Raw genomic sequence first — 14,394 nt, 5'->3', positions numbered from 1 at the left:
TTGCCGGTGGGCATTCTTTTTATCTTTATCCTTGTGATTCACGGTCTTTTTCTAAGAATTTGCGATGATTACGGAGTAGTTAACTGACTATCAACCACTGTGCCTTGACCTTCGAGGTTGCCCCTTCAATTGAATGGTCTATTTTGAACAAGATAACCCTTGTACTACCCCCAGGGGCGATTCGTCGCTTCTCCTCTTCTAGGGTCTTTACTTTTTAGTCGGGTCCTGGGTCGATCTTAGCCCCATAGGCACGTCTCTTAGCCGCCCAAGATATCGTCATCTTTTCAGCTTCAACCTCTCCCATCATTTCTTCTCCTCGGTGCCTTCATCTTTGTCGAAAGTGAAATACAGGTCAGATGTGGTAAATTGCAGTTGCTTCGACAGAACCTCGCTCCTTCAAGATCCTGGACCGTGCGGAAACTCTGGTTGGCGCTCAACCGTCAGAAATCCTCCACCTCTCATTCCTGCGCTCGCAAATTCCGTACACACGCCCACAATGACGAGACAACACTCGATAGGCTCGTGGTGGGCCATCGTCATTTCACTCTTTTTCGCGACTGTCGCCCGTGCTCATACTATTATCGTTTACCCGGGATGGCGCGGGAACAACCTATATTCAAATGGAACAGTTGAAGAAACAGATGGGCTAAGCGTGAAATACGCCAGCAATGCCACTGGGGACAGAGATTATCTGTATCCTTTCGGGATGCAATGGCTGTATCCATGTTAGTTGACCAGCTTGTGGAAATTGAAATTGGAGCCAGTTACCTGACATGAAATTATTCCAACTAGGTGGGGGAATGCCCATGTCCCAAAACCGAACAAAATGGCCCGTAAAGGGTGGCGCGGTGTCGTTCCAGCCCGGATGGTTCCCTGGCCACAAGACGGCACTCATCTACATTAACCTCGGTATCGGAACTGTCCCGCTGAACATGAGTCTCCCGATGCTTTCTCCCTTCCAAATAACCGGCCCTACGGTAGAGCCCTATCCTGGCACGTTTTGCATGCCGCAGGTCCCTTTGCCCCCTAATATCACCGTGAATGTTGGCGACAACGCCACTATCCAAGTCGTTGAGATTGCTAAGCACGGAGCTGCATTGTATAATGTAAACGGCGCCCATATCCGCATTTCTAGCTAGGTTTATTTGACTGACCTGTTATCCCATATAGTGCGTCGATATTACTTTCGCAGAGCCAGAAGATGTTGAGCAAGTAACAAGGAGGAATTGTTTCAATTCCTCCCACCTAACCGCCCAATATATTTATACCGTCGATGTCGATAAGTCAGCAGCAGCTCACCCCCAGATGATATCTGCCGGCCTCTTCCTTATTCCGTTGCTGCTGGTCGGCTATTTCGGAAATCTGTTCTGATATGTACACTTTATCGGAAGCTGGCGTTCCCTGGTTACTCAGCGCACTATGTCATCCGGGCCCCTTTTTCATCCTTTCCCTTTTCTTGATATCCCACTCAGGCAATACTTCCCCGAGATGTATGTAACATATACCTCTTTTTTTCCTTTTTTTTTTTTTCATGGCGTCCGGTTGGCATTACGTTAAGCGTATCCCCTTTACGACTTTACGCAAACCTCTCTCGGTCCATGTTGGCATATTAATGGGTTCAGCTACGTCGTCAATTCTTGTTGCTTCGCTCTTTGATAAAGCCATCTACTTGATGACGGGGATATGGAAAACCATGGTTGTGTTCAACCGTCTCTCACAGCTTTTGCATGGGCCACGAAAAACAAAAAATAATATATATTTCAACTACTCAACCAAATTTGGTTTAAGAGTAGACAAGGCACACGCTATAGAAAAATAGCCCGTCCTAGGTTCTCCGGCCTGCTCGAATCCACTGAGCAACTGGAAAGAACCCCAGCGCGTTACGGCTTCAATGAATAATGATCTAAAGAAATCACAACATTAACCCAATCCATAGCAGCATGAGCGGAAGTCAGACCTAAGATGTGTATTCTTTCATTGTCTTTGTTCTCTAATGATAGTAAACAATATGGTGAATCTTAGCATCATCGATAGGCTTATGGGTGTTTATACTCTAGGGCATGATGATCATTTCCAGCCAAAGAAACTCGCACAAACAGAAACATAGAGATCATAGGATGCCCAACAAACCTGTGTCCGGGCAAATTTGGAGCACGCAAAAAGGTCAATGGAGTCTACAGCTCTGCAAATGCAAGCTCATACGCGAAAGCAAGCGTCATTCTTGCATGCTGTAGCATGTGGTCAAAGCTCAAAAGATCAACAGTGTCTCCCGTTGTGTGGATCCGCTGGTTGGAGCGCTTAAATTCTGACTCAATGACGAATGCTGACGGGTATCCATATCGGCTGGCCGAAGCGTGGTCCGAACAGGCATAACCACACTGTGTCAAGACGAACGGAATGGTACAGTACTGGGTGAAGTTTTCAGCCAAAAGGATTTTATGAAAATTCGTGGTTTAAATCCAACTTACCCCTGTAATGACACGTTTGATGAACTCTGTCAAACCTGGGTCGACAAAATCGGTGATAACACCTACGGACTCTACCTCACCAGCTTTAGTTGTGCCCTCGACATAACCAGTCATATCCTGTTGCAGCATGGCCTTAATGTCTCTGCCAGTCTTACTGTAGTCCGAGAATATTGCCTGGGAGCCAAGAAGGCCAGCTTCCTCAGCGGAGTACCAATGGAACTCAATGGTGTTGGCAGCGTTGCCCTGCTGAACCGCCTCTGACTGCAGCAGAACACGGAAGGCCTCGAGGATAGTCACAGTTCCACTACCATCATCGTCTGCACCAGGCGCGGGAAGGATCGATGGCAGGAACAGATTGATACTGTCCTGGTGAGCGCCGATGACCACAGTCTTATTCGTCCTTCCAGGGATAGTTGCAATAATACTGAATTGGCCCCATGAGTGCTCAAACCTTTCGACTTTGACGGCGTGTTGAGCAGCGCCAGAATCCTGGATGGCCTCCTCCACCTGTTCAAACAGCCAAGTTGCCGACTGAACACCAGTTTCCGACTTGTAGTATCTGGTATGGAAAGAGGTAAAGTGAACAAGGTTCTGGCGCATATTATCCTTGGACAGTTGCTCTAGCAGAGGCGCCAGTTCCGTTTGGTGTTTGACTTCCGATGGAAAGCTAACTTGGATACGCTCGTGGCTCTTAACAGAGAACCCTCTGTCTGGCTCGGCCGTGATGTCAAAAAAGTTTACTCCTTCCTAAGGATAATATTCCGTCAATAGAATTCAGGAGAAAGTCGGTAAATTGGGATAGAATTACCATTTTCAAGGCCCATTTCTCGTCTTCTGTCACCCATCTTGTCTGTTCGGGTCCGAGCTGGATTAAGAATTTCTCTGGAAGCCCTTGCACGGGCCTGTTCTCAAAGGGAACTTGGTGGTCTACTACAGCAGCCACAGCCGCTGGAGGAGCGATGGCGGCGAGCGCCAGTAGGGAGAGCGACTTCATGACGAGGGCCTGGGACCGTAATGATGTTCAGATAGGATGGTATACTAGGTAAATTAAAGCTCGGGTACAGGATATAGAGTGAATAAATGTATAAAACACACTAACTATTAATACCCATGAACAATGAAAGAGAGTGAGTGATGATTGAGAGTGAACCGATGTGATGTTGTTGTTGTCTGACCGAACTCGATCGTCGAGCAGGTTGACGTCGATCGCCAAGGCTCCGACTGTCAGGAACATCTTCACTCTCAATCCTGAGACACCGAGACGAGAGACCGAGGAACTGTCTCATGACACAAGGCTAACTTACCCCTTGTTATCCAGGCGGTCGGTCGCGACAGAGAGATGTTAACTGAGGTGATATTTCGAATTATTGCATTGCCCTTTCGTGATATCGGCGGTGTTGTTTACCAATCATGAGGCATTTGTACGAGTATTCAAAGACTGAATACAGGGTACTCGCTATTAATTCAACTGGTCGATTTGGCTATAACGAGAATCATGGACTTTCTACTGCGTAGACAGTCGAAATTGGCAAGTTAGCGGTGAAAAGAATGAATTTATATTAAATGACCATGCCATTGGATGATATTGCCATCAACGGCCACAGGCCGCAATCATGAGCTTCACAATGATTTCTCATACGTAGTTTCATATCCTTAACTGATTATTCTGCATTATATTTAGCATTCAGTGGGCAGAATTGCTTTGCCCTCCTCATGGGAGGTAGAAAACTGGAAGGGCAAAAAGCGTAACAGATGTATGGGTATATCCAGTCCCCTTTAAGCACATCCGTTCTAAGCGAGTATTGAAGGTAGCTAGAAATAAACCAGAAATAAAGCGCAGCAGCTATACAGAATAAGAGACATCAACCATGTGAAATTAATCATTAATATTATGTATAGTATCATAACATGGCGTTAAAATGGGGCACCGTACCACACATAATCCGAAAGGGATGGGGGCAACATTAAGGCATATAGATCGTACATAACTTAAAAGGCAGGATTGAGAGTCATGATAATCCAAACGCTTTCCGTAGTCTTGGGAATCTACTCTTCTTCTTGCCCTCGGTGGCCATCGTGGCTCCCCCCGATGAACCCCCGCCAGCTTGCGGGTTCAGTGCGCTCTCAGTGCCTCTGCGATTGTGCCGGTTGTGCAGAAATCGCGATGTCCAGGTAGAATCCACGTCACTCGAGGTATCACGCGGAATTATCTGAGATTTACTCCGATTCAAGCCGTCGGAAGTATGTGGTCGATGAGGGTTTTCGCTGCTATGAGCAACGGAGTTGAGACCGGGCCCTCGTCCATTATCGCTAGCATTCGATGATAATCGGGGTATATGAGGAGGAGTCTCGCCTGGAGCAGGTAACGGCCATGAAATAACTTTGGAATTACCCGATTGGCGGGTGAGCTTGTTTGTTTGTTTCGCAGATCGAGGAGAAAGGCGAGACCATTTACTCTTGGGGACGGGAGTAGAAGGACCGCTAATGTTGGTAACAGTTCCCGGCACATAAGCATATCCACCCATGTAGAGTTTGGCATCGCGCACCCGGTCAAGCTCAGGCTGAGTTCTCTCCAGTGGAGTATCCCTTCTAGCAGCACTCTCAATCTCCGATTTCCGGATCTTGGTTTCGCCGTGGGCATGTCGTCTCGATAGACTCATCCGGCTGAGAACACCCCTTTTCGGCTTTTCCTGGTATGTGGGGAATTGTTGATCATGCAACAAGGTTGTAGCGCTTGGCTTGTGGTTTGATAGAGTGTCTCCTGCGGCAACTGCAAGCACCGGGGCAGCACCCCTCTTAGAAGTAGGCCGCTTAGAGCGCAATCTTCTGACGACGTTTCGCGGAGCATCACTATCAGAGCTATCCTCGAGATCGGTTGAGTCTCCATCGATCGCGCCCCTTCTCCGTGGAATTCCGCGGACTGGAGTGAACTTTTGCACGTCAAGCTCTTCATCACTAGAATCAGCAAATCGAGATTTGAAGCCTGATGGGTGTTTCGACCTTAGGCTTCTAAACCCAGAAAACGAAGTCGACTGCGATTTCAAGTGTGATACAGAGCTGGAGCCACGTAGCGTCCCTCGTAGAATTGGATGGCTATCCCCAGAGGAAAACGGGTGGTGCTGATGAGAAATAGAAGATGAGGCAGCTGCGTGATTACTTTTTTCGAGATCATCTGCCTTCGAATGTCCAGCGCCACTTCTCATTGTCCGCCGTAAGGTGTAAGTTCTAGTACCTGCTGGTGACCGTCTTTCTCGCTTGAAACTGCTCGATGAATCGCTGCCATTTGATGGATTTCGTTGAGGAGACTGCCGTGCAAGGCTGCCATACGATACAGTTTGGGCTCTCCTAGGCTGCTGGCCCACAGCTTTGGATTTGTTCACACTGTCCGAGTATATAGGATTGTTTTGAATAGGGCTACTTAACGCCGAATTCCTAAAATTCCGCCGTCTGGTATCTAGAGTAGTGGCGGAGGCTGGACTTTGAGACTCGGTTGTGTTTCTTCTAGGTTCCTGGGGGGCTGACTCCTGAACTGGCTTCTCCGAGCTGATACCGCCGAACCGAGGTGCGCCGTTCATTTTAGCTTGTTTTAAGGAACGTTGACGGACAGGTTTCGAGACTGGCTGCTCCTCACGCAAATTGTCCTTATCATAGACGGTTCTAGCGGAGACTGCTTCCTTTCGGGGGCTAGCAATGGGTGGGGACTGATGCTGAATCTCGGTAGAGTATATCTCCACATTGGGCTGAGGAACATCTTTATCGCCTCCCACAGAGGAAATGGGAGGGTCTGCCGGGCTAGATGCATGGAGGATACGACCCTGAGACGTAGGACCGGAGACAATCGCATTTATAGAGCCAAAACCATCGCCTTCTAGGTCATCAAGATTCTCTGCAGCATCGCTGTAAACGCTATCTCCGGACTCAGAATCCGTATCGATCGGCTCGTTAGCAGCATTAATCTCGCTCATTTTCTGTCGGTTCAAAAGTTTTCGTTCACTCTTGCTTATATCCAAGCTGTTTTTTAAATTTGAGATGCCTGGGAAAGAACGTGGGATCCCGTTCCTTTCAGGCCTAGCGTTTGGATATTCTTCGAACATTGGAGTAGCAGGCTGAATTGCAATTATCGGGACGACGACGTCGGTTTTCTTGTACTCTCCTACACAGGCGATTGAATTTTTGTCTGGCTGGTCCAATTCATTTCCCCGAAAGTGTCGCAAGCCCGAGATATCCTGCCCAGGCAAAATGAACTCACTAGGGTCAGCTTCGTCACTCGATGATTCACTCTCAGAGGGAGAGTCAAATCCTGATCCGTCAAGTGAAGTGACTTCTGATGGCCACGGCACGGCCCGGCTTGTCTGGCATGTCTGCCGCGAGTGAGATTCCAAGACTTCACCAATGGCAAAGTCACCTGAAAATGAATCGGCAAACACCGAATCTGCTAACAGCGGTCTGCCATTCTCCGGTCGGATAGTAAACGATTTATCGTCCTCAACAGTCCTCCTTCGACCTCGTATACTCCCGAATGATGGAAGGGCTGGCCGTGGTTTCATTACGTCATCAAGGTCATCGGTATGGCTACACCTGCTACGAAGACTGTCGTTCCACTTCGACTGTGGACTCGAGGGAACAATTGAATCAAGAGAGGTAGGGGGACTAGCCGTGGCGCCCAGGATTTCAGCTTCATCTTCAAAAGTCACTTTTGCAGGTCTTCTCTTCCAGCTCAGCCTCGACCCTTCGTCAGAAAGGACGGATGTCCCCTCGGATTCACTAAGAACGTCTGCTATCTTCAAATTATGCGTATCCGAGGGATCAGACGGGACAGTGTGGGTTGGCGCGGTGGTTTTCAAGGCCGACTTGACGGGAGATTTTGACCGCGGTGGAGGTTCATGAAGATGATCTCCCGGAAAGGCAATCTCCAAATGCTCTGAGAATCTTGTCGACCTGGATGGACTAAGAGACGAGGGCCTTTCGGCCTGAAGGCGCTTCGCTGACGGCCGAGTCCAATCCTTGGCTCCTGGTTGTGTTTGTCTCTCTGGAAGGTGTAACGATGAATCAGACACGGTAGAAGGAGAGGCTCTTCGCTTCCGTATGTATCTTTTGTTTTCCAGAGCATTTATCTCTTTTCGCGCTTCTTCCCTAAGCAGAGAAATATAGCCAGGCTCCTGTTTCTCTGGCATTAACCCACCGTCTCTAGTTCCCTCCCCTATCTCGTGGGTCTCAGGGATCGGAGATGGATGTCTTCTCAGAAAATCAGGCGGGATGTGACCAGAGGCGAGTGTATGAGAGTCAAGCGAATCGGGATCATATTGTTGTCCCTTATTTTCTTCTGGGGACCGCACATTCTTTTCCATCTGGTATTTTGCATTGGAGCCATCCGCGTGTATTGACTGATGGCCAGCGCCAGTTGAATATTCCCAGTCGACCTGGCTCGTTTGCCCTATCGAATCAGCCTTTGTTTCCTTTTGGGGAGCGTATACATGGGGCGAAAAGTTCGTGTTGAGCGATCCTGCAGGAGACAAAGTACGTATCGAGGGAGTATCCGCAAGAACGCTTGTAATTGACGGTTGCCGTGGCGAGTTTGGGCGGGCATTGATGGGATAGGAGAAGTTAATGGAGCTCCTACTGCTCCTCCTCTGCAATCCAAGAGAAGGTCCGGCAGTATTTCCCTGCGTTGGCTGACCCGGATCGTTCCCACTGGTTGCTTGTGTTCCAACCAGCTGTGTCTGCGGAGAAATCGCACGCCGGCCGGTATTTCCGCCGCTAATGGCCCGTCGATGCGTGGGGGCAGTAGCTGTTGCGTAAACCCGTGGCAGAGGAGGTACAGGATCAATCTCATCTTTATGCTCTGTATGCCCAACGCCTACCGGAGAATTTAGCCCAGGGGAACTATCCCTGAACGTCCTCTTGCTCATGGAGCTCATACTTTTCGCCCTACGCACAGTCACATCCTGTCCGCGCTGGATACTTTCCTTGGAAGTTCCAATCGACGAAACGGATTGCTTTCTTTGTAACATGCGCCTCGTCTGGACATCTTCGACCGATGTCGGAGTCGGAGTGTGCTTTCGTAGAGCTGCTGCGGCCGCCGACGAGGACAATTTTGCATTTGCGTGTGCGGCTTGGGATGCGCGAAATGCTTGGACGGCCGCTGACTGTGCAGAGGGCGACGGGTTGGGATTTATAGGCTGGCAGAAAGGGAATTCCAGATCAGTCATTTACTTTTTAACTCTGGGGGGAGGGTTGTGGGGGGGATGGTTTGACAGCTCACGACCTCGATTATTATCGCACAGCTGATAGCAGACTGATAAAGAAAGGCAGCTTACCCCGTGAGAGACACTCCGTTTGCGCCTGAACATCACGAAAATATCATTGCTTAGAATATCCTGCCATGCGGGTGTGTGTCTTGGGAAAAGCTGTCAAAGAAAGAATTTTTGAGCTGCCCTTGTATGCACCAGCTTGATGATGGGATGAAACGATCGCTGACGCAGCCAAGTCCGTCTCAGGTAGAAACGACGCCTCACTTATTGCACAAGGCCCCAGTAACGAGTCTGGAGCTAAACTGTAACTGTGTACGGAGTACGGAGTAAAGGGTAGAGAGTCAATAACTAACTTAAGGAAAAGACCGATTTCATAAGCTGAAGGTTCGAAATTCAACGTCTTTGGAGATGACCCGAAAGCCGTTTGACGAAGCTGAGCAACAGTCGCCACTGCTGGTGGCCAACTTGGACATCATTGGCTATGATCTAGACCACATCCGAGCTGCGAAGAGATTCAAATCCTTCCTGGAGGCTGGAAGACTTGCTTTCCTGCGATATCCCAAGCTCATGGATGCGAATAAGTCTACTCTTTTGACATACGTAATTACTAATTCCATCAAGCATTGCTCTGGTATGGCTGGTATCAAGCCTCAAAAGCCCTGAGCGTTTGGCAGCTGAGACCTGATCCTGTTGTTAAGTTGGTTACTGAGAGCTTATATCCTGGAACCTTCCCGCCTCCCGAAACCTTTCGATTGACATCACTTGCAGTGTCTCTCTCATGATGGACCGTCTCTGGTTGCATCAGGTTCTTAGTCAAATCGTTCCAGTCGGATACCCCTACGTCGTGGAACTTCAACGCATAGAATTGGACGGGTATTCGCTCTGCACCGTCCCTTGGGATCATATTAATTGTTCCCGTTTTATGTAATAGTTCTGGAAAACGCTTCCGATCGCTGTGCAACCAGCACCATGGTGGTGTCAAATGTGACGCAACATATTTGTGCCGCAACATATTTGTGCCGCAACATATTTGTGCCGCTGACAGAGTACTTGTGGGGGAAGACATCACGATGACTGATCTGATTGCATGCTGAGTTTAGGTTAGAAGTTGATCTGTACTCCGTACTCTGTACTACTTAGTAAACTTCCAACAGCACCATGGAATCCAAACGCTGGGCATATCAGACCGCTCTCTCTCAGTCTATACTGGCTGACGAAGGGAGAAGTGACCCTCTACAATAACAAACCACCGCGAGATGCATAGTGTATTGAGTATACAGTTACCTGTTAATAATTGGCTGTAGGACTTCTGCAGTGAAGCCCTATGGATTATTGCCAACGCATGAAGCGTTCGCAGGAATTGAGTTCCGTCAAGTTACCCAGCACCAGGGTGCTCTCGATCTAAGCAGAGTGAGCTTATTTTGATCCCAGCAGTTCGTCAATGCCAGATTCCTTGGAAGAAGCCCAGGATGACCGTCACATATGACGGCAAGGAAGCAGTTCCGAACACGGATGCCTAGGTTCTCCAGAGCGATTGCCGGTTGAGACAGAAACGGGTTGACCACCGTTTGGAAAATGGAGCAGGTGGGGGAATTCATAAAGAGAGAGAGCGAGTGTTTCTGGAGATCCGCTCTCAAGGTGGGGTTTCGTGTCTTGTTTTTGCAGAAGAGTTCGACACGGTTGACACGGCAACGCAGGTTGACGGCGGTCTCAGATGGCGAGAGCAATGTCAAAGGCTCTTTCTTTCCCGAGGTTATTAATTGACAAGGAATCTGACTTTGAGACATGGGGAAACACGCTGGCTGGCTGAGGTTCCATGGTGCTTGCTCGTGTTTCCGCCGCGCACCCCCCCTCGCCACAGTACTATGAATGGACGTCCATATGTGAAGTCACTCACGACTCCGAGCTTCGTACGGACAAAATAGCCAGAAATAGAGGAGCCTGGCCTCCTGTGATGCTCACCTCTCAGAGATTCCCAACAAAGTGATTGGGAATGGCTTGCGTGCTCGGATCGCCTGTGGTGGGAGAAATCGCCTGGGTTGCGACGAAGCCAGCCCAATTAGCGGAGTCCACGGAGGCTACTCAGGGCCCCACCAGGCACCAAACTTGATTTCTGGCAAATATCAGCGGTTGAACGGCGACACAGCACGGCGGGAGGAGAAGACGGGGAATTGAGAGGCCAGAACGACATGCGCAGGAAGAAGCAGCCAGCACGAGGGAAATTGACAGGTGGACTGCGGGTGTCATTTCACCACGGGAAGAGAGAAATTCCAGCGAGAAACTCTCCAGCTGAACGGCGGCTGCAGCGAGGATCATGTGAAAAACGGCGCTAGGAGGCGATTGGCCGGCTGCATGGGGCTGGAATCCGTAGGGCTTAGCCTGAAGCGGTCTAGCGTTGTTTACCGAGCTGTCGCAAAAGGGAAAAGCATCAACAAAGCGGCTGTTGACAGACCGGGGGGGTTCAGCGGTGGCAGGTGCGGCCGCGCAGCAGCAGGAGTGACTGGCCCAGCAACCACCAGCCACCCCGGCCACCGCCAGATATAACCCGCCCTCCCCGTCCGCCCGCCTGCTCTCTTCTTCCTCTTCCTCTTCTTCTTCTTCTTCATCCATCTGCCCGCTCCAATTGCCCTTTCATCCCATTTCATCTTCCATCACTTCCAATTCCCCGTCCATCCAATCGAGAAAGCAGAAGTAGAAGTGTCAATCAACACTTCCAATTCTCTTTCTTTTTCCCTCCAGCCTGACCAAGGTCAAGAGACTTGAGTCTTTTCTTGTCTCGCCTTTCGAGTTGTTATTCCTGTAACACTTCGAAAGGCATTCGAGAAAGGACGCCCAAAGGACAGTCAATCTGGACTTTGACGCCCGCGTCCCCATCCCCTTCAGTGTCTTCCCGTCCTCGTACCGGAGTGACGCTGTCTCTGAGACTACTCACACGAGAGTAGAGGGAGAGGTCAAGTTAGCAGGCACCGCTTCGCACGTCGGACGGGAAGATACTCGATACGAAGGCCCGCTCCGTGACCCCCGAGCTTACGCCAGAGAAGAGGTCGACACCCGCCACGTCGAGTCGTCCGAGTATCGTCCTGTTCGCACCCACACCCGTGACGACTTTCAAGTCTACGAGGAGAGACCTGCCCCCCCGGATAGATATCCTGAAGTAGAACTTGCTCGTGAAAGGTAATAGCTCTTCCCCCCCTTGTTTTATCCTTCTCTTCTATCTGCTTTTCCTTCCGAACAAACAGCCCCTGACCAACCGGGCAGATACTACGGCACCAGCAGTAGCAGCAACACCCACGAGAGAAAAGGCTTTCAAGCTCAACTCGACGTAACTGAACAAGAATATCGTCGACGCACCGACCCAAACTACGCTGTCCAGTACGAAACTGTCCGCCCATACTCGAACCAGACTCGTGATATTGACGTGTCTTACGACCGCGTGAACGAATCAGTCGAGACATACAAGCCTCGCACTCAGGTTCGTGAAATCGAATACGACACCAGCTCCAGCCGGTACGACACACACATCGAAGTAAACACCGACCGCCGCCCCGTTTACGACGCACCAAAGCCAAAGATGGGTTACTACGACGACGACGGCCAATACCACTCTTTCCGTCGCGGTGTTGAGCGCGCTGCCGACCGCATCCTCCATCCCTTCCATCACAAGGATGAAGTTGCTGATGAGCGTGGTCCATCCCGGGTCCGTGAAGGCGTTCGTGAGTCTGTCAGAGTTGTCCAGCCCCGTGGCGGCCGCCCATCAGACACGATCACTATTCCCTGCCACTTCATCCGCATCGGCGACCTCTTGATCCTTCAGGGCCGCCCATGCCAGGTGATCCGCGTCTCTGTCTCCTCCCAGACCGGTCAGCATCGTTATCTCGGTGTCGATCTGTTCACCGGCCAGCTCCACGAGGAGTCGAGCTTCATTTCCAACCCATCTCCATCTGTCGTTGTCCAGAGCATGCTCGGCCCCGTCTACAAGACCTACCGCATCCTTGATCTCCGTGATGACGGCCGCATCACCGCAATGACGGAGACTGGCGACATCAAGCAGGGCATCCGCGTCATTGACCAGGGTGGCCTCTGGAACCGCATCAGCGACGCCTTCTCTGATGGCAGAGGTAGCGTTCGTGCTCTCGTCATCAATGATGGTGGTCGTGAGCTTGTCGTTGACTACAAGGTTATCCATGGATCCCGCCTTTAAACCAGCTGTACAATGGTAAGGTTATCCCCACATCTCAACCATGGATTTCACTTTACTAATCTCGATCACCAGTTACGATTTTTGCGAATTTTCTTTTGATGACAGGATAAAAAATGGCCGCTATTTTCTGGTGCAGAGGGGCTTAATGGGTCAATAATGGAGAATTTGCCTTTTCCTTTGGAGGACGACGTTTTGTAATTTCCTCTTCTCCTTATGTTGCCTTTGCCGCCGGTGAAATGCAAGGATATGAGTGACGGATCAAATTGGTAGCTTTTTGGTTTTAATTATGTACTCTCAAGATGACTGATGGAATCAAATGACGTTGACTTGTACTCCAATGGTTTCGGTTGTAATGTGGAGAATGCTGGTGTTGGCCCTGAACTACCGCGATTTCCCGGCCTCCGATGTGTACTTCGTGCGTAGTATATCGTCATTTCAGCATCAAATCACCACCACCATTACTGTCAGCCATGACTTAGAAGACGAATAAGGAGTACAGAATACAAATGTGCTAGACCCAAAGTAAAATGAAATGCTTCGGTATTCCGATAAATTAGCTAGTTACACCGTTCATGATATTTTTGCGTTCAAAAAGCTCCATTCCCCTCCCGATGTTAGCAACGTAGATACATGGTCTCCCTCTCCCAAAAGAATAAACACTCCCAGCATAATAATGAGTAAACTATGTAGACGGCAGTCCAGAACAAAAGCAAAAAGGCGGGAAAGACCTGGGGGAGATTTTCATGTTTGCTGTTTCATCAGCTTCTTTAACGAAACCCCCCTTTTCTCTTTTCTTTTCTTTTCCATTTTTTTTCTTTTTCAAAGTTATTTATGAGCAGATGGGCAAGACGAAAAAAGCAACAAATAACACAAAGATGTAGTATGTAAACCGAATCAAGAAGGAAAAAGAAAATGCAATTAATCGCAATGGAGGGGAGAAGGAAGAAAGATATCGGGGCCGGTTGGTATGCGAAGGTGTTTAATTGCCTGGGAGAATGGAAAACGCCGTAATCCGATTCATTACTCGACATTGCTGTGTATAATGCCATTATGCCTCAGCGCCCTCTCCTCTCCCCTTATGTATGTGTTTTGTTTTCCCCTTGCTTCCTGAAGTAATAACACCGTGTCTCCATTGTTCCCTGTTTGTCTTGATTTTTGAAGAGCAAGATTATGGTGGTCATGATAATTTTTTTTGGGGGGGGGGAGCGCGTCCATTCCGTTTCGTTATTGATCATGCGAGGTAGTACGTTGATGAGTGGTGTTCGTAGCGGATATGCAGAAAGGTATATGTCGAAAGGATGTACTCCCGCAGGTGAGAAATGTATTTAGGCCGATTATGTAGATGCAATCGCGTCGCCGGGAGGGCCAAAAAAGTTAAAAATGAGAAAAACCAGGGCGCCCCGTTGTCGCCCGTGTGAGAGACGTAGCCGTATATTGTACATGGTATCGAAAAAGAAAAAAAAAAAAGGCGAAA

General features: G+C 49.4%; 5 protein-coding genes across 5 annotated transcripts; 3 read left to right on the top strand and 2 right to left on the bottom strand.

Annotated features, from left to right (window-relative positions):
- Positions 1 to 307: 307 nt before the first annotated feature.
- CIMG_06742 (uncharacterized protein) lies at positions 308 to 1,371 on the top strand (the record flags this gene model as incomplete). The annotated part of the gene is made up of 3 exons (XM_001242845.2): positions 308 to 725; positions 793 to 1,106; positions 1,171 to 1,371. Exons 1-3 carry the CDS (start codon positions 497 to 499, stop codon positions 1,369 to 1,371), a joined length of 744 nt encoding a protein of 247 aa, XP_001242846.1. The 5' UTR covers positions 308 to 496.
- Positions 1,372 to 2,010: 639 nt separating this feature from the next.
- Positions 2,011 to 3,622, bottom strand: CIMG_06741 (leucine aminopeptidase 1). Its single transcript, XM_001242844.2, has 3 exons — positions 3,277 to 3,622; positions 2,469 to 3,215; positions 2,011 to 2,408 (listed from the first exon to the last, which is right to left on the bottom strand). Exons 1-3 carry the CDS (start codon positions 3,460 to 3,462, stop codon positions 2,175 to 2,177), a joined length of 1,167 nt encoding a protein of 388 aa, XP_001242845.1. The 5' UTR covers positions 3,463 to 3,622; the 3' UTR covers positions 2,011 to 2,174.
- A 458-nt stretch (positions 3,623 to 4,080) lies between these two features.
- CIMG_06740 (uncharacterized protein) lies at positions 4,081 to 8,677 on the bottom strand (the record flags this gene model as incomplete). Its single annotated transcript, XM_001242843.2, has 1 exon — positions 4,081 to 8,677. The coding sequence occupies one exon, from the start codon at positions 8,675 to 8,677 to the stop codon at positions 4,478 to 4,480; it is 4,200 nt and encodes a 1,399-aa protein (XP_001242844.2). The 3' UTR covers positions 4,081 to 4,477.
- A 450-nt stretch (positions 8,678 to 9,127) lies between these two features.
- On the top strand, positions 9,128 to 9,382 carry CIMG_06739 (uncharacterized protein; the record flags this gene model as incomplete). The annotated part of the gene is made up of 2 exons (XM_001242842.2): positions 9,128 to 9,319; positions 9,341 to 9,382. 2 exons carry the CDS (start codon positions 9,128 to 9,130, stop codon positions 9,380 to 9,382), a joined length of 234 nt encoding a protein of 77 aa, XP_001242843.2.
- Positions 9,383 to 9,780: 398 nt separating this feature from the next.
- Positions 9,781 to 13,252, top strand: CIMG_06738 (woronin body major protein). The gene is made up of 3 exons (XM_001242841.2): positions 9,781 to 11,193; positions 11,534 to 11,893; positions 11,978 to 13,252. Exons 1-3 carry the CDS (start codon positions 11,072 to 11,074, stop codon positions 12,918 to 12,920), a joined length of 1,425 nt encoding a protein of 474 aa, XP_001242842.2. The 5' UTR covers positions 9,781 to 11,071; the 3' UTR covers positions 12,921 to 13,252.
- Positions 13,253 to 14,394: the final 1,142 nt, after the last annotated feature.

Source organism: Coccidioides immitis, assembly GCF_000149335.2.
Source record: "Coccidioides immitis RS genomic scaffold supercont3.2, whole genome shotgun sequence".
Classification (NCBI taxonomy): Eukaryota; Fungi; Ascomycota; class Eurotiomycetes; order Onygenales; family Onygenaceae; genus Coccidioides; species Coccidioides immitis.
The sequence above is the reverse complement of the archived record's forward strand: the minus strand, read 5'-3'. Positions and strand labels throughout refer to the sequence as shown.